The 23,798-nt window shown below is 35.9% G+C and overlaps 1 protein-coding gene across 1 annotated transcript in view; it reads left to right on the top strand.

The window, feature by feature from the left end:
- Positions 1-23,798, top strand: part of DEUP1 (deuterosome assembly protein 1) — a gene marked incomplete at both ends in the record, with an annotated part of 108,107 nt that overhangs the window by 65,583 nt on the left and 18,726 nt on the right. The window contains 2 exons of the mRNA XM_082844060.1: positions 588-674; positions 21,412-21,608. Coding sequence (XP_082700186.1) covers positions 588-674; positions 21,412-21,608 — 284 coding nt within the window. The remainder of the gene's footprint in view (positions 1-587; positions 675-21,411; positions 21,609-23,798) is intronic.

Raw genomic sequence — 23,798 nt, 5'->3', positions numbered from 1 at the left:
GTAAACCTTTTTAAGGGAAGTGTTTTATATGGAAATGAGCCCTAGATAAATAAAAGGGCAAATGCTATGTCTAAGTGCTCTTAAGTAGAAGAAATTAGGGGAAAAAATAAATGAGGAGACAAAATGAAGTTGTCACAAAAAAGAAGGAAATTTGGCAGAAGTATCAAGAAGAACAAAATTAAACATGTAATCATATTTGCATATTGTAAAAATTAATCAGGTCATGAACAAATTTAACGGACACTATTATTCAAGCATGTTTTTAAAACTGTAATTTTTCTGATGGTAATTTGCATACCATAAAAAAATAGAAGTGAGAAATGGGATTTTGGAATAGAAAAGTATAATGAATCATTATTGTAAGTATCTATTTTTAATTTAGCACCAATCAGAAAAGGAGGGTAAAATGGGGCCTGCTGAAGACCTGAGAACTGAATGAAAATACCTGATTTATGATGATCCTGCCTAAGAAGTGTTTCACTACACTTTGAAAATATTTACATTAACAAAATAAAATTAATTTTCATAGAATTGTGAACTTTTATTATGAATTTTACATTCACTTTTAACTACTAATCTCCTTTCAGGTCTCAGATAAGAGAGATAAAGCTGTCAGAACTGAAATCACACACCTGAAAGGCATGATGGGAGATTTAGACCCTGGACGGTACATGGTAATATGCTGAAATCATTCAGTAACTTGAACAGAGAGATTACTTAGCTGGTCAGGATTTACCCAGACATTCTTTACTGAACGCTTCCCACATGTCAGGCATGCAGGAGATGGGGTGGCAAATTATCTTGCACTTAGATTGAATTTACTTTTATCCTCAGGCTAGAACATGTGAATTTCTAGTTTTCTCCCTTGTTCTTTTCTTTCATTGGGCTCAATTCTGATCATTTCCTCAAACACACTACTTCCTTGCTTTTGCTCTTGCTGTTACCTCTGGAATCCTACACCCTACATGGCCTGACTCATGTGTCAACTTTCCCCTTGATGAAGCTGCTCCTGAAACTCCAGTCAGAATAAATCATTCCATCTACACTTGGTTTGTATTTTGGGTCCAGCTTGTTTCATAGCTTATCACTTCCCCACTGGATGGTGAACAAAGACTGTGCCTCACTAATGTGTGTATCAAGAGTACCTCCCAGCGTCAGGAGTATAGACAGTGTTCAGTGAATGCTGGTTGAATAAAAAGGATGGATCAGTGAATGATTGAGGACTGACTGTGTGGTTTCAAGCAGTGTCTTTACAGGTTTACAGAAGGCAACTTAAACAGGTTCTGTGCCTTTCATTTCAAATGTTTAATATAACAGTTGAGGGTTGGTTTTTTACATGTAAAATAGAAGAACTTTTATTTATTGAACTAATGAAATACCATTGATACTTGTCTACCATTTATTTGCTCTGAGTGAAAATTCTGAGATAAAATAATTTTCTGCCATGCAGGGAATGGAGGGAATCGAGTACGGCAGGTGCTTAACCTGGCCTCACGTTCCTCAGCTGTAAAGTGAGGAAGTTGGATCGGGCATTTTCCAAGGTCCTTTCTTAAGCCAGGATACTGTATTTCTTTTTTTGTCAGTATTTTATTTTTGCTTTTTTAATTGAAGTATAGTTGATTTACAATATTATATAAGTTACAGGTATACTACATAGTGACTCACAATTTTAAAGGTTATATACTATTTATAGTTATTATAAAATATTGGCTGTATTCCCTGTGTTATACAATATATCCTCATAGTTTATTTTATACATGATAGTTTGTACCTCTTAATCCCCTACCCCTATCTCTATATCTGTGAATCTCTTTCTTTTTTGTTATGTTCACCAGTTTGTTGTATTTTTTAGATTATACATATAAGTGATATCATACAGTATTTGTCTTTCTCTGACTTATTTCACTTAGCATAATACCCTCCAAGTCCATCCATGTTGTTGCACATGGCAAAATTTCATTCTTTTTTATGGCTGAGTAGTATTCCATTGTGTGTGTGTGTGTGTGTGTGTGTGTGTGTGTGTGTGTGTGTACCACATCATCTTTATCCATTCATCTGTTGGTGGACACTTAGGTTGCTTCTGTATCTTGGCAATTGTAAACAATGCTGCTGTGAACATTGGGGTGCATGTATCTTTTTGAATCAGTGTTTTTTGTTTTTCTCAGTTACATACCCGTGAATGAAATTGCTGGGTCATATGGTATTTCTATTTTTAGTTTTCTGAAAAACCTCCATACTGTTTTCCACAGTGACTGCACCAATTTACATTCCCATCAACAGTGTGTGACAGTTCCCTTTTCTCCACATTCTCAACAACATTTGTTATTTGTGTTCTTTTTGATGAGAGCCATTCCGACAGGTGTGAGGTGATATCTCATTGTGGTTTTAATTTGCATTTCTCTGATGATTAAGAATGTTGAGCATTTTTTCATGTGACTGTTGGCCATCTGAATGTCCTCGTTGGAAAAATGTCTATTCAGTTCTTCTGCCTATTTTTTGATCGGGTTGTTTGTTTTTTTGATGTTGAGTGTATGAGCTGTTTTTGATATTAACCCTTATTGGTCATATCATTTGCAAATATTTTCTCCCATTCAGTAGGTTGTCTTCTCATTTTGTTGATGGTTTCCTTTGTTATGAAAAAGCTTTTAAGTTTAATTAGGTCTCATTTGGGGGTTTTTTTGCTTTTATTTCCTTTGCTTTAGGAGACAGATCCAAAAAAATATTGCTACAGTTTATGTCAAAGAGTGTTCTGCCTATGATGATACTATATTTCTGTGATAGTATGTGCTTGTTCTCCTAATAGTCTGTATTCTAGCATCATAGAATAGAAGCATTCTGCATTCTTCTTTGGGCCTTGTTATGGGTCCTGTGATTGGAGTATAAATGGATAAAAAGTAAAGTATGTGTGATTTCCCTGTCTGTTACAGAAAATCTGTGTAACACAAGGACTTTTTTTTCTAAACTGGACACACGAAAACGTTATTTAGGATCCTGCCCTCATCTATGTCTTTTTCTCTCTCAAACAAATGGTTTTTATGTTAATTTTTTACATTTCAATCTGGATTTTTTTTTTTTTTTTTTTTTGGCGGTACACGGGCCTCTCACTGTTGTGGCCTCTCCCGTTGCTGAGCACAGGCTCCGGACGCGCAGGCTCAGCGGCCATGGCTCACGGGCCTAGCCACTCTGCGGCATGTGGGATCTTCCCGGACCGGGGCCCGAACCCGTGTCCCCTGCATCGGCAGGTGGACTCTCAACCACTGCGCCACCAGGGAAGCCCCCAATCTGGATGTTTTTCGTTGTGTATTCTGCTTCGTCACAGCCCCCACTAAGCCTGCTTCACTCTGGCTCCTGTAGGCATTTGGCTTTGTTCATTTACTGGTTTTCATTTTTTCAAGAAATAAAACACGTGAAGATGTGTAAAGAAGAAGCTAATTATCTCTGCTCCTATCCCCAATTCCAGTTTGGACTCCAGAGGTATTCAGTGCTAACCAGCTAGTGTGTAGCATTCTATAACTTTTTCCTTGCTTGTGTACACACTTAGGAGGGATGAGCTGAGTGTTGTTTTACAGAAATACATGTGTAATACATACATTATTCTAAACTGCCTTTTGACTGTGTATCACGGACAACTCTACAAGTCAGTAGAAAAACACCTTTTTATTTTTCTTAATTTCTTAGAAAAAATAAATGTATGTATACTCATGTAAGTTATATACAAATTTTAATGAATTGAAGAGTAACTTACACACTAGTGATTTTAGTGCAGTCTCTCCTTTTCTTTTGCTTCTCCCCTTCCCCTTTCCTCCATTTCTCTAGCAACCTCCTAACCCATCCACCAGATAACACGTTAACTATTCGCTATATATCATTTTGTGTTTTTCATACATGTTTGTGTGTGTGTGTAGTCATATACCTATTTAGGGGTTTTAATTTTTTTTTTTTAATGGATTAGATTTTACACACTTCTCTGTGTCTTGTATCCTTTGCAGATCCTATGTCAACAAGTTTAGGTCTTATTTGATTGTATAGAGTAGCTTAATAATATCCCATGATGTGAATGTATCAAAAGTTATTCAGCTATTTTTTCAGAATTATGGTTGACCCTTGAATAACGCAGGGGTCAGGGGCGCTAACTCCATGCAGTCAAAAGTCTGTACATAACTTTACAGTCAGCCCTCCTCCATATCTGAGGATTCAACCAACTCTGGGTCTTGTAGTACTGTGGTATGTATTTAGGGGAAAAAATCCATGTATAGCGGGCCCACACAGTTCAAACCCCTGTTGTTCAAGGGTCAACTGGAATTCATTCATAATTAATAACTGTTTCTAGATTTTTACACAGATACACAATACTGTCAAAAAGATCCTTGTACATACATCTTGGAATAGCTTTCTGAGAATGGAATTGCCGATTCAAAGAATATGTTTTAATTTTAAAATATTTGTTGTCGAATCATATTTCTGCCGTCTCTGTATGAGAGCACCCTTTTCTTTCATCCTTAGTGGAAATAATAGGTGTTATTGCTCTTTTGTATTTTTGTCGGTCTGATGGGTGTAAAGTGATTTCTCAATAGTAGTGTAATTTGCATTTCCCTGACTACAGTGAGCATATTTTTGCGTATTTATTGACAATGTACTATAAATTAGTTATATTCTTTGCTCCTTTTTCTCGAGCAAAATTCAAACTCATTTTCTTTGGACAATTTTTTCTTGTCAGTTTATAACAGCATTTTTCTAAATTTGTTGTTTCTAATTTTATTTATGATATCTTTTTATCATACAAAAAATTTTAAACCTTTATTTGTCAAACATGTACATCCTTTTGTTTATAGCATCTGAATTTCCTTCCTTGTGTAACATGGTTCTTCCAACTTCTAGACAATACATATAGTTTATTCAAAGATCTTTATATTCTTCATCTAAGTCTTTAATCCATTTGAATTACACTTTTGCATGTGACATAAAACAGGAATCCTATTTAAATTTTTATGTAAATATTAAGCTCAGTTAATCCAGTTTCTCCTGATAATTTCCTGTTGGATTCTATTTGGAATTGAATTAAGTTTATATATTATCTTTGAAAGAATTGGCATTTTTATAATAGTAAAATTTGCCATCCAAGAATATGGCATGGCTTTCCATTTCTTCATCTCTTATTTTATGCTCTTCAATAAGACCTTACAATCATCTTTGTATAAATTCTGTGCCTTTCTTTTTAAATTTATTCTCAAGCATTTTATAATTCTTGTCACTATTGTAAGTGGAATATTTTCCTTTTTCCATATCTAAAAACTTACTGCTAATATAGAAAAAAGAGCCAAATTATCTTTTAATTTTAGTAGGCATTTTACTAGAGGTTCTTAAGCTTTTTGAGATATGCAGTTGTCTCAACAAAAATAGTTGTATCTCTTCCTTTCTCCTGTTCATATCAGTAATTTTTGTCATATTGAACTTGCTAGCACTTCCAAGAGAATATTAAATAATAATAGTGATTGTTGACAAATTTGTCTAATTGATAAAATTGTTTTAGAGTTTTACTGTTTAGGATAATATTTGTTCTTGACTTACGGTCTTTATTTTGTCTTTCTATTCCTAATTAGGGTTTTTAAGATTTGCTGCCGGTTTTATCAAATGCCTTTTCAGCATATGTGACATCATGTAGTTTTTGTCCATTAATTTGTTGATGTGTAATAGACTATGATTGACAGATTTGCTGATATTGATCCACCTTTGAATTCCTGGAATAAACCTTCTTGGTCATTGTATTCACTTTCTAGTGCTGTCATAACAAAGTACCACAAACTGGGTGGCTTAAAACAATAGAAACTGTTGTATAGTTCTGGAAGCTAGAAGTCTAAAATCAAGGTGTCAACAGGGCCATGCTCCCGCTGAAACCTGTGTGGGAGGATTCATCCTTGCCTGTTTATAGCCTCTAGTGATTTGCCAACAATCTTTGGCAATCCTTGGACTGTAGATGCATCACTCCAATGCTTTGTCTTCACGTGGCCATCTTCTTTCTGTTTCTTCATATCATCTTCCCTCTGTGCATGTCTTTCCCGGTGTCCACATTTCCCTTTTTTATAGAATACCTGTCATACTGGATTAGGGTCCACCCTAATGACCTCATTTTTTATTTGATTACCTCAGTAAAGATCCTGTTTACAAGTAAAGTCCCATTCTAAGGCATTAATAATGGTTAGGACTTCAACATATCACAGTCATACTCTAACAGTTTTGATATATTTCTGGATTCTATGTGGTAATATTTGATTTAGAAATTAAGATGTGTGTTTATAAATGAGATTTGTATATAGTTCTCTTTTTTCTTGCTTGTTATACAGTTATGCTGGCTTTATAACATAAATTGGGGGCTTTCCATATTTATGAGCAGTCTAGCATGGTTTAAATAGTATTGGAATTACAGTTCTTTAAAGGTTAGAAGGAGCTTAGCTATGAAACTGTCTGGACGTTGAACCAGTGAAGATAAACCATAATGGAAAAGAATATAAAAAAGAATGTATATATATGTAACTGAAGTTTCAGCGAAGTAGATTTTCAATTACCTTTCTATTCTCTTTCAGGGTACCTGGTATATTCAAATTTCACTTCTTCTCAGGTTGTTTGTGGTCATTTTTATTTTTCTAGGAAATCTTTACCCATTCCAGTATGTTTCCTTGTTACCAAAGGGAGTAATATCCTAAAGTTCTTTGCATCTCTTCTATATTCTGTATTTGTTTCCTTTCTTAATTCTAAGTTTGTATAGTTTAGCTCTCTCTCTTTTTTAAGTCTGGCACACAGAATCATTGCTTATTTTATTAGTATTAAAAGTATTGACTTTGGATTTGTTATTATTTATTCTTCCTAATTTCATTATTACTGTCTTTTATTAATTTCCTCTTCCTGATTTGTTTTGTTGTACTTTGTCTAATATCTTAAGATAAATACTGAATTTCTTAATTTTATATCTTTTTCTTTAATTGTAAGGGTTTTTAAAGCTCTCTGTGTTCCTCTGGATATAGCTTTTGCTGCATCCCATCAATTTTGCTGTGAAATGTTTTCCTATATGTTTCTCTTCAAATGCACTCTGCCAGTCATAGAGTGGGCTTGGTCTCTGAGAACTGGATGATCAGGCACACCCAAGAGTGCTAATATAACCCAGCCAAGCCCCTCCTAGGTTACGTGGCCCTGCTTGCTCTGAGGGAGGGAAGGAGTCTTCACCAGCTTTCCCTGACAGGAGCCTCACTCACTTAGCTCAGGAGCAAAAGGTTAGAAATAAACATGGTACAGGGGAGATGCAGCAAGATGCCAACTTCCAAGTCTCCCTCACTCCTCAAAACAAGAATATTAGAAAATATATATCCCACAGAGAAGTTAGCACTCAAGTTTTAATGAAGTTAGTCAGTTTCACATTGGTTTCTTAAAGCTTTCTTTTGTTCCCCCCTAGATTTATTAAGGTATAATTGACAAGTAAAATTGTTTATATTTAAAGTATACAATGTGATGATTTGATGTATATATACATTGTGAAATGATTACCACAAATTATTTAACACATCCTTCACTCACATAGTTACCATTTGTGTGTGTACGTGGTAAGAACACTTAAGATCTACTCTCTTTGCTAATTCTCAGTGTACAATACAGTATTATTAACTATAGTCATTATGCTGTACATTAGATCTCCTGAAGTTTTTCACCTTATAAATGAAAGTTTGTATTCTTTGATTCAACATCTGCTCATTCCACCCCCCCACCCAGATAGCCCCTGGCAACCACCATTCTACTCTCTGCTTCTATCAGTTTGACTTTTTAAAGAAATTCCACATATAACTGCAATCATACAGCATTTGTTTTTCTCTGTCTGGATCATGTCACTTAGCATAATGTCCTCCAGGTTCACCCATGTTGTCAAAAATGGCAGGATTTCCTTCTTTTTATGGCTGAATAATATTCCATTATGTGGAATTTTCTGTGTCCATTCATCCATTCATAGACACTTAGGTTGTTTCCATATTTTAGCTATTGTGAACAATGCTGCAATGAACATGGGAGTGTAGATATCTCTTCAAAATACTGATTCCATTTCCTTTAGGTATATACCCAGATGTGGGATTGCTGGGTCATATGTTAGTTCTATTTTTAACTTTTTCAGGAACCTCCGACCAGTTTTCCAGAGTGGCTTCTCCACTTTATATTCCCATCAGCAGTGTACAAGAGTTCTCTTTGCTCCACATTCTCACCAACACTTGTGATCTTTTGCCATTTTGATACTAGCCATCCTAACAGGTGTGAGGTGATATCTCATTGCGGTTTCGATTTGCATTTCCTTGATGATTAGTGATGTTAATAACTTTTCACGTGTCTCTTGCCACTTGTATGTCTTCTTTAGAAAAATGTCTATTCAGGCCCTTTGCCCAATTTTTATTGTTCGTATTTTTGCTGTTAAGTTGAATGAGTTTGTTATATATTGTGGAAATTAACCCCTTTTCAGATAAATGGTTGCAAATATTTTCTCCCATTCCATAGGTTGCCTCTTCACTCTGTCGATTGTTTCCTTTGCTGTGCAGGAAGCTTTTCAGTTTGGTGTAGTCCCACTTGTCTATTTTTGCTTTTGTTGCCTGTGCTTTTGGTGTTATATCCAAAATATCATTGCCAGGGCCCATGTTAAATAGCTATTTCCCTTGTGTTTTCTTCTAGGAGTTTTACAGCTTCAGGTCTTACATTTAAGTCTTTAATCTATTTTGAGTTAGTTTTTGTGAGTAGTCTACGATAGAGGTCTAGTTTCATTTGTTTGCTTGTGAACGTCTAGTTTTCCCAACAACACTTATTGAAAAGACCATCCTTTCCCCACTGTGTGTTCTTGGTGCCCTTGTCAAAGATTAGTTGACTGTACATGTATGGGTTTATTTCTGGATTCTCTATTCTGTTCTGTATTTATCGCATGCCACAGTCACCACAGAATGTTTTCATTCATTCTATAAATACTTATTGAATGTCTGCTATGTGTCAGGCAGTATGTTAGGATTGTAAGTCAGACTACATCCTTGAATTCATGGAGCTTAATATTAGTGGAAGGAGACATACATTAGTGGATACAGACAATTAACTAGATAGTTATGCTAAAGAGTGATAGGAAATTGCAGAGTGCAGGGGGCTGTATAGGGATTACCTAACCCAGTATTGGGAGTCAGAAAAGGCATCTGAGGAATAATTAGCCAGACAGAGTGGTGGGAATGAGTCATGATAAGGTAATATAATGTACAGAGACTAGAGATAAAAAGTCAGGGAGACTGGTAGAACTGTATAACAACAAAGAGCTGCTGTTCATTGGGTGTTTACTACATGCCTTGCCCTCTGCTGAATACTTTACGTACATTAGTGTCTACATCCTTATACCGTGTGTGTATGGTAGGTATTATTATCCCCATTTCACAGAAAAAGAAATGAAATCTTTAAGTTTTTAAGTAATTTGCCCAAGATCACATAGCTTGATAACTCCAAGTGCATGATATTAACTGTTATTATATCCCGTGGTTCTGTTTCTTCTGTTTTCTTCACTGGCTCCTCACCCTTCTTCCTCTACTCATCCTTCAAATTTGGCCTTGGCTCTCTGCTTCTCTGGCTGTGTACTTTCTCTTAAAGGATAGAGATAACGTCAGTTATCTCTTCTGGATCATAGAATGGCTTCCAAGTTGGGCACTTCTCAGACCAGATATGCTTTCTTTACATAAGCTTTCCTTGTAGAACATGTGCTCAATTTCCCATAGGAAGTCAGAACTCTTCACATTCCACGGCTTCCTTAATCTGGCTCACCCACTTTGTTTCCCTGTAGTGACTTACACAAAGCCTCCACTATAGCTAGAGTAGCTTATTCTCATCTGTGTGTGTGATGCTCATTTCTCATGTTCTTTCTTATTCCCAGGCCTTTGCACATGCTTTTCCTTCTACCTAAAAATCCCCTTTCCCTACTTCACATGGCCATGCCCTATTAATGTTTCAAGTCTCTCCACATAAATTTTACGTGTTATACGAAATCTTCCCCGATTTTCCTCTGTTAAGAGTCCCTCCTCGAAGCCATCATAGCATCCTTTACTTAACACCTATCATACCGCAATATTAAAATTACCTGTTCCTTGTCAGCTACCCATCCCCTTACCAGTAGGCTCACTGAGGGCAGTTATGGTCCTGGTTTACCATTGTACCTCAGCACTTACTATAGTGCCTGAATATAGGAGGCACTGAAAAAATCTTCTGTTGGATGAGTGAATGAATAAATGAATGAGTGAATGATGAATTAATTAACCTATTATATGTCCTCCACCTTTCCTTTACTTTACGAGAGTAAAGACATACCCTTTTCTTTATTAAATCCCACCAGTCCCGGGCTTCCCTTGTGGCGCAGTGGTTGAGAGTCCACCTGCTGATGCAGGGGACACGGGTTCGTGCCCCGGTCCGGGAAGATCCCTACATGCCGCGGAGCAGCTGGGCCCGTGAGCCATGGCCACTGAGCCTGTGCGTCCGGAGCCTGTGTTCCGCAATGCGAGAGGCCACAACAGTGAGAGGCCCGCGTACTGCAAAAAAAAAAAAAAAAAAAAAAAAAAAATCCTACCAGTCCCTTAAGGGACTAGATTAAATTTTATTTCCTCCATGAATTCATTTCCCATTACTCTAGGGCCCATGTCTTTGACTTTAGTTCTCCTGTCTTTGACTTTCTTTAGCACTTAGTTATAACAGTTTAGCACTAAGTTTAGAATTGTCTTCTTTTATTTTTTTAATTGTTTAGTATGGGTATGTTTTGTCTCATCAATCATAGTCTTCTTGAGGGAAGAAGTGGACTATGTTTTATACTTTTTCTTCATATAGGGTTTGGTATAGTGTAGGGCTCAATGAATACTTGCGGATTTATGGGACTCACCTGTAGTCTAAGAAGCATGAATAAGTTATCATGAAAATCATTTCTAATATCATTAAAAAGATCACTGAAGCCTTGTCTTATCTCACTTTCTGGATGATCTCAATCCCAATAATTGTTGACATTCATTGATTCAGAAAACATTTGAGTTCCTACTTGGTGCAACATAATTTAACACATAATTATACCATATCTATATTATTTACTATTTTTTCATACATGTTACTTTAGCCTACTCAATTTTATTATATTTTCCATAAAGGCAGAGTCACTTTTTGATATTTGATTACATCTGGAGAACTTAGCACATATATATATATATATATATATATATACATATATATATATACACACATATATAATATATATGTCTAAAGATTTGTTAATGGGCTGTCATAAAATGGAATGCCATTGATGTATAGCCTTCAGTGTGATCTTATTAAAATAGCATTTAATCATATATATTTTATGTAACATTTTACTTCATATAGGAAGGTTATTTTAATTGAAATGTACTTGACATAAAATATGTTGGTTTCAGGTGTGCCTCATAGTGATTTAACATTTGCATATATTATGAAATGACCACAATAGTCTAATAACCATCTGTCCCATATAAAGTTATTTCAGTATTATTGACCATATTCCATATGCTGTTTAGTACATCCCATTGCTTATTTATTTTATACCTGGAGATTTGTACCTCTTAATCCCCTTCACTTGTTTCACCCATCCACCCTTACGTCCTCCACTCTGGCAACCATCAGTTTGTTCTGTGTATCCTTGAGTCTGTTTTGTTTTGTTTTTTAGATTCCACGTATAAGTGAGATTATATGGTATTTGTCCTTCTCAGTCTGACTTATTTCACTTAGCATAATAGCCTCTAGATCCATCCACTAGATCCACTTGTTGTCCCAAATAGCAAGATTTCATTTTTTTTTAATTATGGCTGAATAATATTCCATTGTATATATACACCACATCTTCTTTATCCATTTGTCTATTGATGGACATTTAGGTTGTTTCCGTATCTTAGCTATTGAGTTAGTGTTTTTGTTTTCTTTAGGTAAATACCCAGATGTGAAATTGCTGGATCATATGACAGTTCTGTTTTTAATTTTTTGAGGAACCTCCATATTTTTTTCCTTAGAGGCTGTACCAATTTATATTCCCACCAGTAGGGCACGAACATTGCTTTTCTCCACATCCTCACCAACACTTGTTATTTTCTGTCTTTTTTATGATAGCCTTTCTAACAGGTGTTAACAGATAATCACATTGTGGTTTTGATTTGCATTTCCTTGATGATTAGTGATGTTGAGCATCTTTTCATGTCTTTTAGTCATCTGTACGTCTATTGACATCCACATTTTTTAATCAGTTTTATTTTTTGATGTTGAGTTGTATCAGTTCTTTATATATTTTGGATATTAACCCCTTATCAGATGTATCATTTACAAATATCTTCTCCCATTTGTTAAGCTGCCTTTTCATTTTGTTTATAGTTTCCTTCCCTGTGCAAAAGCTTTTTAGTTTGATGTAAACACACTTGTTTATTTTTGCTTTTGTTTCCCTTGCCTGAGGAGACAGATCCAAAAACTATATTACTAAGACCAGTGTAAATGAGTATACTGCCTATGTTTCCTTCTAGGAGTTCTTTGGTTTCAGGTCTTACATTTAAATCTTTAATCCATTCTGTGTTTATTCTGTGAATGGTGTGAGAGTAGTCCAGTTTGATTCTTCTGCATGTAGCTGTCCAGTTTTCCCAACACCATTTATTGAAGAGACCTTTTCCCATTGTATATTCTTGCCTCCTTTGTTGTAGATTAATGACCATATAAGTGTGGATTTATTTCTGGGCTCTCTAGTCTGTTCCATTGATCAATGTACTATTTTTGTGCCAGTGCCATACTATTTTGATTACAGTAGCTTTGTAGTATAGTCTAAAGTCAGGGAGCATGATATATCTAGCTTTGTTCTCCATTCTCAAGATATTTTTTGGTTATTCAAGGTCTTTTGCATTTCTAAACAAGTTTTAGAATTATTTCTGCTAGTGCTGTGAAAAATACAGTTGGTATTTTGAAAGGGATTGCATTGAATCTGTAGATTGCCTTGGGGAAAAGGGTCATTTTAACAATATTAATTCTTCCAACTTATGGGCACAGTATATCTTTCCATTTGTTTCAGTCATCTTCAATTTCTTTCATCAGTGTCTTATAGTTTTCCAGGTATAGGTCTTTCACCTCCTTAGGTCGATTTATTCCTAGGTATTTTATTTTTTTAATGTGATTATAAATGGGAATGTTTTTTTAATTTCTCTTTCTGATAGTTCATTATTAGTGTATAGGAATGCAAAGGATTTCTGTATATTAATTTTGTATCCTGAAACTTATTGAATTCATTTATTACATCTAATAGTTTTTTTGGTGACATCTTGAGGGTTTTCTATATATCGTTTCGTGTCATCTACAAACAGTGACAGTTTTACTTCTTCTTTTCCAATTTGAAATCCTTTTATTTGTTTTTCTTGTCTCATTACTGTGGCTAGGACTTCCAGTACTATGTTAAATAAGTGGCAAGAGTGGGTATCCTTGTCTTGGTATTGATCTTAGAGGAATTGCTTTCAGCTTTTCACTGTTGAGTATGATGTTAACTGTGGGTTTGTCATATAGGGCTTCTATTATGTTGAGGTGTGTTCCCTCTATGCCCACTTTCTGGAGAGCTTTTATCATAAATGGATGTTGAATTTTGTCCAAAGCTTTATCTGTATCTATTGTGATGATCACATGACTTTTATTCTTCAATTTGTTACTGTGGTGTATCAAATTGATTGATTTGCAGATATTGAACCATCCATGCATCCCTGGGATAAATCCCACTTGATCATGGTGTATGATCTTTTTAAAGTGTTGTTGAGCTAGATTTGCTGGTATTTTGTTGAGGACTTTTGCATCTATGTTCAGCAGTGATATTGGCCTGTGGGGGGTGTGTGTGTGTGTGTGTGTGTGTGTGTGTGTATGTATGTGTATGGTGTCTTTGTTTGGTTTCAGCATCAATCTAATGCTGGCCTCACAGAATGAGTTCAGAAGCATTCCTTCCCCCTCAATATTTTGGAATAGTTTGAAAAGGATCAGCATTAACTCTTCTTTAAATGTTTGGTAGAATTAACCCGTGAAGTTGTCTGATCCTTAACTTTTATTTATCGGAAGTTTTTTGATTACTGCTTCAATTTCATGACTGGTAATGTCTGTTCATATTTTCTCCTTCTTGATTCAGTTTTGGAAGATTGTACATTTCTAAAAATTTATCCATTTCCTCTTGATTGTCCATTTTATTGGTGTATAATTATTCATAATAATCTTTTACAGTCCTTGGTGTTTCTGTGGTGTCAGTTGTAATTTCTCCATTTTCATTTCTGATTTTATTTATTTGGGCTGTATTTCTTTTTTTTCTTTATGAGTCTGACTCATTTTAAAAGTTTATCAATTTTTTATCTTTTAAAAAGTTTATCAATTTTTTATCTTTTAAAAGGAGCAGCTCGTAGTGTCATTAATGTTTTCTATTTTTTTAGCTTCTAATTCATCTATTTATGCTCTGATCTTATGATTTCTTTCCTTCTGCTAAGTGTGGGTTTTGTTTATTCTTCTTTTTCTAGTTTCTTTAGGTGCAAGGTTAGATTGTTTGAGATTTTTATTGTTTCCTGAGGTAGGCTGGTATCACTATAAACTTCTCTCTTGGAACTGCTTTTGCTTCATTCCCATAGATTTCGAATTGTGTTTCCATTTTCATTTGTCTCCAGATATTTGTATTTTCTCTTTATTTCTTCAGTGACCAATTTGTTGTTTAACAGCATGTTTTGTTTTGTTTTGTTTTTACAATTTTCCGTTTAGTTATTTCTAGTCTTATAGTATTGTAGTCGAAAAAGATGCTTGATATAATTTCAATTTTCTTAAATGTATTGAGACTTGTTTCTGGCCTAGCATGTGATCTATTCTAGAGAATTTTCCATGTGCACTTGAAAAGAATGTGTATTCTGCTAGTTTGGGATGAAATGTTTTGTATATATCTATTAATTCTAACTGCTCTAGTGTGTCATTTATGGGCAGTATTTCCTTATTGATTTTCTATCTGGATGATGAGTCCATTGATGTTAGTAGGTTGTTATAGTCCCCTACTATTATTGTATTACTTTCACTTTCTCCTTTTATGTTTGTTAATATTTGCTTATGTATTTAGGTGCTCCCACGTTGGGTGCATATATATTTACAATTGTTATATCTTTTTCTTGAATTGATCCCTTTGTCATTATGCTATGTCCTTCTTTGGCTCGTTATAGTCTTCATTTTAAAGTCTATTTTGTCTGATAGTATTGCTACCCCAACTTTCTTTTCATTTCCATTTGCATAGAATACCTTTTTCCATCCCCTCACTTTCAGTCTGTTTGTGTCTTTAGATCTAAGTGTGTCTCTTGTAGGCAGCATATATATGGGTCTTGTTTTTTAATCTGTTCAGCCACTCTGTGTCTTTTGATTGGAGTGTTTGGGCCACTTATATTTGAAGTAATTATTAATAATTATGTGCTTACTGCCATCTTGTTCATTGTTTTCATAGTTCTTTTTTGTTCTTTTCTTCTTCTTTTGCTTTTTTCCTTGTGATTTGATGACTATGTTTATGATGATTTCTTAAGTTCAGATGCATTTTTACAACTCTACATTTTTACTCCCCACTCATGTTTAATGTTTTTGAGGTCATGTTTTATATCTCTTTGTTTTGTGTATTCCTTAACTATTTATTATAGATATAGATGATTTTAATACTTTTGTCTTTTAACCTTCTACTAGCTTTACCACCTTCTGTATGTTTGCCTTTACCAATGAGAGTATTTCCTTTCCTAATTTTCATATTTCTAGTAGTGACCTTTTCTTTTCTGCTTAAGGAAGTCCCTGTAACATTTCCTGTAAATCCGGTTTAGTGGTGCTGAACACTTATAGCTTTTGCTAAAAGCTTTGTCTCTCCTTCAAATCTTAATAATAGCCTTACTGGGTATAGTATTCTTGGTTGTAGGCTTTTCCCTCTCCTCACTTTAAATATATCATGCCATCCTCTGATGGACTGCAAAGTTTCTGCTGAAAAGTCAGCTGACAGTCTTTCAGAGTTCCCTTGTATGTAACTAGTTGCTTTCTCTTACTGCTTTTAAGATTCTCTTTACCTTAATTTTTTTCCATTTTAATTATAATGTGTCTTGGTGAAGGCCTCTTTGGGTTCATCTTATTTGGGACTCTCTATGCTTCCTGGACCTAGATGTCTGTTTCCTTCCCCAGGTTAGGGATATTTACAGCTATTATTTCCTCCAGTAATTCTCTGCTCCTTTCCCTCTCCCTTCTCCTTCTGTGACCCCTATAATGTGAATATTGGTATCCTTGATGTTGTCCCAAAGGTATCTTAAACTGCCCTCATTTTTTTAAATTATTTTTTCTTTTTTCTGTTCAGGTTGGGTGATTTCCACTACTGTCTTCCAGTTCACTGGCCCATTCCTCTCTATCATCTAATCTCCTATTGATCCCTTCTAGTGTATTTTTTCAGTTATTGTATTCTTCAGCTCTTTTCGGTTCTTCTTTGTATTTTCTAACTCTTTGTTAAACTTATCACTGTGTTCATCCATTCTTCTCCTAATCTTGTTGAGCATCTTTAAAATCATTGCCTTGAACTCTTTATTGGGTAGATTGCTTATCTCCCTTCACCTACCTCTTCTACATATGGAATATATATCTCTCTCACCTCATTTTGCCTAATTTTCTGTTTTTATTTCTTCATAGTAGGTAGGTTGATTATGATTCCTGATTTTGGAGAAGTGGCCTTATGTAGGAGATGTCCTATGGGGCCCAGCAGAACACTCCCCTCTATTCACCAGAGTTGTGTGCTCTTGGGATGCCTCATATGTGGGCTGCATGAACCCTTCTCTTATGGCATGGCTAACTACTGTGGGCACACTGGTTGGCAGGGCTGGGCCCTTGCGAGGGTGGCTGCCAGGCTTTGCCTCATGTGGTGAATGCTGGCCCACAGATGTGTGGGGTTGGGCCCCAGCATAGCTGACCATGAGGCCTGTGGGGCCTGAGGCTGGTTCCAGACCTCTGATAGGTGGGGCCATGTCCTGGCACAGCTGGATATGCAGCCCATGAAGTCCTGGGACTGATGCCATCCAGCTGGTGGGCAGGTAACCCCTGGCACTAAGAGGCTAGAGGGAGGTCTCCAGAATGGCGCTTGCCAGTGCTGGTGTCCATGTGGTAGAACGAGCTCCCAAGAATGGCTGCCACCTGTATCATCATCCCCAGGGGAGTCCTAGTTGCCTCCTGCCTCTCCAGGAGGCTCTCCAAGATTAGCAAGTTTATCTGATCCCGGATCCTTTCAAACTCTGCCTCTGTGCTGAGACTTGGAGCATGAGAAATTTTGTGTGTTTTCTTGAAGAGCAGAGTCTCTGTTCCCTACAGCCCTCTGGCTTAACATAAGTCCTGCTGGTGTTCAAAGCCAGACATCCTAGGGGCTCATGTTCCTGGTACAGGACCCCCAGTCTGGGGAGCCTGATGTGGGGCTCAGATCCCTTGCTCCTTGGGGAGGACTTCTGCAATTATGATATTCTTCCAGTTTGAAAGTTGCTGGTCCAGGAATGTGGGTCCTGACCATACCGTGTCTCCACCCCTTCTACCCATCTCGTTGTGGTTCTTTCTTTATAACTTTAGTCATAGAAAATCTTCTCTGCTAGTCTTCAGGTTGTTCTCATAGGTAGTTGCTCTATAAGTAGTTGTAATTTTGGTGTGCCCCTGGGACAAGGTGAGTTCAGGATTTTCCTACTATGCCATCTTGAACACATTCCCCTCATAGGAAGTTGACTTTATACTTGCTCTCCATTTTTTATATATGAAGATTTGGAATTGACTTTGATAATTGAAATAGCCAAGCCACTGCCCAAAGAGAAAAATCTTGTGTCTATTGAATAATAAAAAAGAATTCAATATGACTCGGCTCTTTAAGCCTTTATAATCTATTGTCACCTATTTAGCACTTAACTGTTTAAAGATTAAATAAAGAAAACTCATATCTGCTATATGTTAAAATCCCATAATTAGATAGTTAATTTGCTCTGAAATCACTAAAATCAATAAGTAAACATACAATTAAATAATTTGTGCTGAAACATTACCTTGCGCAATAAGAAACATAATATTTACATCATTATTTTTAGATCTTCTAAAATATGTAGTATTTGTATAATATTAAAATAACAATTATTTTTTCCTTCCTAGACAAATGGAATTACTGATATAAAGGTAGGTCATTTCTGAAAAACTAGAGCTTTGAGAACTTTTCTGCTTAATTAATTGTGAAACTCCCTGATTATTTACACTTAGGGGAAAAAAAGGTTGAAAAATGACACCCACCCAGTGGTAGGACCTACCCAGGTAGGAACAGCAGCCCTGCACTCAGTTCTAACCTATTGCATACCTGGGGCTGTGACCACCCCCATTTTCCTCTGGAGAATTTACTGTTGGGACTATCCACCTGGTATGTAAGTTGTCCTCCGGTCTCAGTGAGACACTTAGAATAGCAACAGTACTAGCAAGAGGATTTTTGTGCAAAAACTTGACTGTATGGAGAAAAGTGAGGGGTTTATCTTTATTCTGCTCCTGGGTAAATTATGAAGAATCAATTTTATCATGATAGATTTTTGTGATTCCATATTTATTTAGACCTATATTTGTATTTGTTAAATTTTCTTTTATTTAATGAAGGTGTAATCCAGTTAGATTTAATCAGAACTCAGAATTTATGGTAATTTTTAAGACTAATTTGCCTTTCACTATCCATAAAGTTTGCTAAACAAAATAACAGCATAAAAAATTAGTACCCTCATAAGCATCTAAAAATCCATTTATATACTAAAAATTAATATAGTAACCTTAAATTAACATGATTAAAGCCAGTCCTTCTGTAGAAGTACTTTGTTAGCCTAATTACTATTGTAGAATACACAAGAATTTAAGAGAAAAAGTGCACATACAAATTACTATCATTCAGACGGTTCAGCAACTCAACTGGCCTTGAGCCAGTGAGTTCAAGTAAACAGGCACCAGCAGGTTTTTCCATTTCAAGAAAAAAAGTCGAAAGAAAAAAGCTATGAAACCGTAAAATTTGGGAGGAAAAAAACAAGAAATTGAGATAATGGGCCTGTAAAAGAACTGATCAGCAGTACAGAGGTAAAGTTTAATCAATGCATGATAACCATCTAGTGGAGGATATATTTCTGAAATCCCTAGAAAAGTATTTAGGAAAAAAATAAAACGAGAGAGCCCCAAAATGTTGTCCAGGAAACTGGAAAACGCTTTTAAATACAAATCGTGTAAATACATTACCTGTGTAATTCTTTCAGGTCATGCTCACAACACATTTAATTTTGGTGCATTTAGAAAATTCTGGGTTTTTAAAAAAATCATTACTATCATTCTTAATTACTTTAAACCAACACTGGGCCAAAGAGTCACAGATGAAATCTAATTTTATAGAAAATTTTTGAATTGTAACAGAGCAGCAGACCATCAAGAATTATATATTTTGACCAGTAGATGTCTTTTTAGGAGTAAAATTTTGAATCTTTTCCAAGATCTTTTTCAAACAGATCTGTATGAGTATTCTCCTTATGAGTACAAATTTTATAAGATCTGCCTCCTTTATGTTTATCACAAATCTGCTCTAATTTTAGAATAAACAATCCTTTCTCTTTTAAAGCAGATTATAGATTACTCTTTTATATGCACCGGTGTATCTCAAATGAGCAAAGTTGAGATATACTAAAGGCAAGGGCCTAACAAGCAGAGAAATACCTTGAATGGCCCTTCTTTCCCAAAGGGCATCTTGCTCAATAGACATATAAGCATATAACCCTTGCTGTACTGTTTTGAGGACACTTGATCTCCTGGAGCACTTTTTTTTTCATTCAAAAGTAAGATCTTTCTAAAATTCATAAACTTCTATAATACATTAGGCAGTAAACAAAAATTTTAATAAACAGACTTTGCCTGTGAAGCAAAAAATAAAACAAATAGGTAAACATTTTAAATGCCTAATATATATTTCTATGCTTATCAATGTTGATACTAACATGATAGTATATGAATAATTTTAAATGTGCAATTAGTCAAAAATTTTTGAATGACTTTATGGCATGGCAGCCCATATGAAATGGCACTCAAAGCCTTAAATTTAGAAACTTATAAATGAAAGTTCTAAGCCATAATCAACTATAGTCTTATGAGCTTTGAAACAGACATTTGTAGCTTCAAAAGATATTTTACTCATGTCATGCTTTTTGTGCTAAAATATTATCCTTCTGAAAGCAGAGAGCTATTGTTTAATCAGCAACTACATAATTTATGGGTATTCGAATCATAACACTATAAAGGACTACATGGGGTCATTTAAAGCATTTTCATGAGTTTTCATATGAGTATATATCCTGTTTTTTAAAATTTTGTGAGAAAAAAGTTTAGGGCTTCCCTGGTGGCGCAGTGGTTGAGAGTCCGCCTGCCGATGCAGGGGACATGGGTTTGTGCCCCATTCCGGGAAGACCCCACATGCCGTGGAGGGGCTGGGGCCCTGAGCCATGGCCGCTGAGCCTGCGCGTCTGGAGCCTGTTGCTCCGCAACGGGAGAGGCCACAACAGTGAGAGGCCCGCGCACCGCAAAAAAAAAAAAAAAAAAAAAGTTTAGACTCTCCCTAAGAAACTTCTTACAGCATTTAATTAAAACAGCATCAGGAATCTTTCTTCTTGCTCTAAACCTCTCATTTTGTGATTTAAATATGCTGCTTATTCTTTAATGAAGACATTAAAATTGGGTTGCCCGTACTAGAGAGTAAAACTTTATCGTGTAGCTACATTGCTCAAAACTGTGTGGTATTGGCGCGCTCTCAACCAGGATCTAATGATCTTGGTATAGAATGGTCCAGAATCATATCCCAGTCTATATAGATTTAGTATATAATTTGTTGCATCGCCCAACATTGGGGAATTGATGTGTGATTTTCTATAATGACACGTATTGTTTTAATCAGAAAAAAATCTTTTAAAATTGAAAGCTGTGTTAATTCTGGTTCCATTATTAATCAGCACTAGAAGGCATACCCTATAAACACAAAAACTCCTTTATCTAGCCAATTTCTTCTAGCTGCAGAGAACGGTAATGCATGGAGTGAGCCTTTTCTGTACTGGAGCGTGGGCAGTAGTGTGTGCACCCCTTTTACTGCGATGTGTTCAGTGGCAGCTGTCCCTGAGTACCTGTGTTGTGAGAAGGCGGGGGTGAGAAGAGGCATTTAGGAGGCACACAGGAGTAGAGCGACATCACTTGACTCAAATTAAAGGGTCTTTCCAACGTGTGTCCAAACGCACAGAAAACATGCGTCACTTGTAAGTAACAATGTTTTCAATGATAGTTTATTTTATTCTCTAGAGTATGGACTTCACTAACAGGGAACATGCAAGGCATACATCTATTAACAAACTGGAATATGAGAATGAAAGGCTCCGAAATGATCTTGCAAAACTTCATGCCACTGGAAAATCAGCATGGGCTAACCAAAATACCTACAAAGAAACAGGAAGGTATGCCTATCAGAGCCAAAAAAATAAGGGAAAAAATGAAGATTGGTATGCTGACACCATTACATAAGGACATAAATGTACAGACATTTAAGTGACATTTATTTTTAGACAATTCCAATTATAATTTTATATACTTTCTCTTCAGTTGTTTAACATTTATTTTATGGTGATAATTCAATAGTCTAGATATACCGTTTCTTATATGAAATTCTGTGTTGCCAATAGCTTTCAAAGTATAACAGTGAAATGGGTAGAGTGTTAAAATAAGTTTTCGTCACTTCACACCCTTCTTAGAACCTGATGTGGCATACAACATATACAAATAAGTAATCTTATTTTTTACGTCAAAATATAGGAAGATAGCATGTCTGACTTAACTTCAAATATATATACACTTTATATTGACACTCCGGCAGTGGTGAAAAACTGTGGTCATTTCATAGGAAAGAATCTATGAATGTGTAAGAGAGGTCTTTTCTGTGTGAAAAGAAGAGTGTGGAAAATCACTATCTGCTGCCCTCATTATCCCCAGGCTCTTTAAAATGTCTTAGTTCAAAATTTAAGTAAATACATCAGCCATAAAATTGGCTAATTTCTTCAACTTTAGTATTTATGGAGTCAGAGCTGTCTCTGGAGTTCTTTCACCATTTTCCCATACTTGGAAAATGCTCAGCAAGACAAACAAGTTTCTTTTCTACAGGATTTCTCAAAGTCATTAATATTGCTAATTACATTGTGAGTTTCCAGGAACAGGTGTGATGTGCAACATTCCCCAAACTTATTTGATTTATTAACATTCCATGGTGCTTAGAAACGGCAAATTAATAAGTCCAGACCCAACTTCAATACAACTTTTGCTTTGAAGCTCATAATACTTAGCATGAAAACTTTACATATTGTTTTCATAAAATATAATTAATATTTGCAACTTCGGGAAATTCAGTTAACCTTTGTTTTCCCATTTGACAAATACAGATAATAGTTATAGGGGTTTTCTGAGGATTATAGGAGAAAACATAGTTCCATGTAAAATATATAGTCCCCTAAATGTTAGCCATTATCATTGATGTTATTATTACCAACAAAATTGTTAGTATTTGTAATAATGTTAATACTGCTCCAACAACTCACAGTACCTAAAAAGTATATTATTTTGGTGGATAAACAAATGGCTGAATCTGACATTTCCTCAAAAGATAGTCCTGTTGGGGAGGAGTGATGCCAGGCTTATCTTTGTAACTAAGCGGTCCAGTTCTACAGGTAGACAAATCCATAAGTCCAGGGGCCGTACTAAAAATGTCTGCTCAGCATTCTTGCAGATGTAGTACAGCTGTCTCCCACTTTCACCGCCCCAGCCCTGTACGTATTAGAGGGTTATATTCTAAACTGATGTAAGAAACAGAAAGCATTCAGAAGTGCTAAAGTAATAACTCCTCTTCAGGTGGTTAGGGAAGGGAATAAGGGAAGACTGGCTGCTACCCAAAACAAGCACTGTGCGTGGGGTGCTGTGATGGGGTGGGAGCAGCAGCACAAAAGCAGTGTGGGGAGGATGAAAGCGGGCACTGCGCCACCAGGGCCCGGTTCTCTGGTGAGCGTGCCCACGTTGACCGGCCAGTATAACTGAAAATCTGTCCAAAGGGGCCTAATCTTGATTTGAGGGTAAGAATGTATTTTCTAATATAGAATGAACGCTTTACAAAGTGCTTCCCTACACTATGGATTCATTTCTCCATGGGTCAACTCACCACCCCATCTGTATAGTTTCTCATTGTAGGAGAAAGCAGGCCCCTGTGTTACAAAGGATCTTCTAGTGTATCTAAGTCACTGGTCTGTGTTGAGTGCCCATTAGATGCACAACACTGTTTCCTATTCTTGCTTGCTGGGAATAACTTTGAAAGCCTTGGATGAAGGTACTAGGTGTTGTTATTTAAACAAAAAGACAGCTACTCTGCTTTTTACTATTTTTAAAGAGTGTTTTTATTGTTTGGATTGCTCCCTTTTCTCTTTGCCAGGCAGTAGGGAATGTGTTAAACATGCCTAACGAAAACAAGACAGTAGGGGACACAGAGAGCAGCATAAGAGGTAAAATGCTCAGCAGGAGACTATCTTAATAAGCAGTTTGGGTGACTATTCCTGCTGCAAAGCCTTGTGTCCTGCCAGTCTGATCTGTTGAAAATTTCATTAAATTTGTTTTAATGGCTTGTCTGATTTCAGTGTTCTCCAGTGACCTGATTT

The sequence above is a fragment of the Leucopleurus acutus genome, assembly GCF_964270905.1.
Source record: "Leucopleurus acutus genome assembly, chromosome: 8".
Classification (NCBI taxonomy): domain Eukaryota; kingdom Metazoa; phylum Chordata; class Mammalia; order Artiodactyla; family Delphinidae; genus Leucopleurus; species Leucopleurus acutus.
The sequence above is the reverse complement of the archived record's forward strand: the minus strand, read 5'-3'. Positions and strand labels throughout refer to the sequence as shown.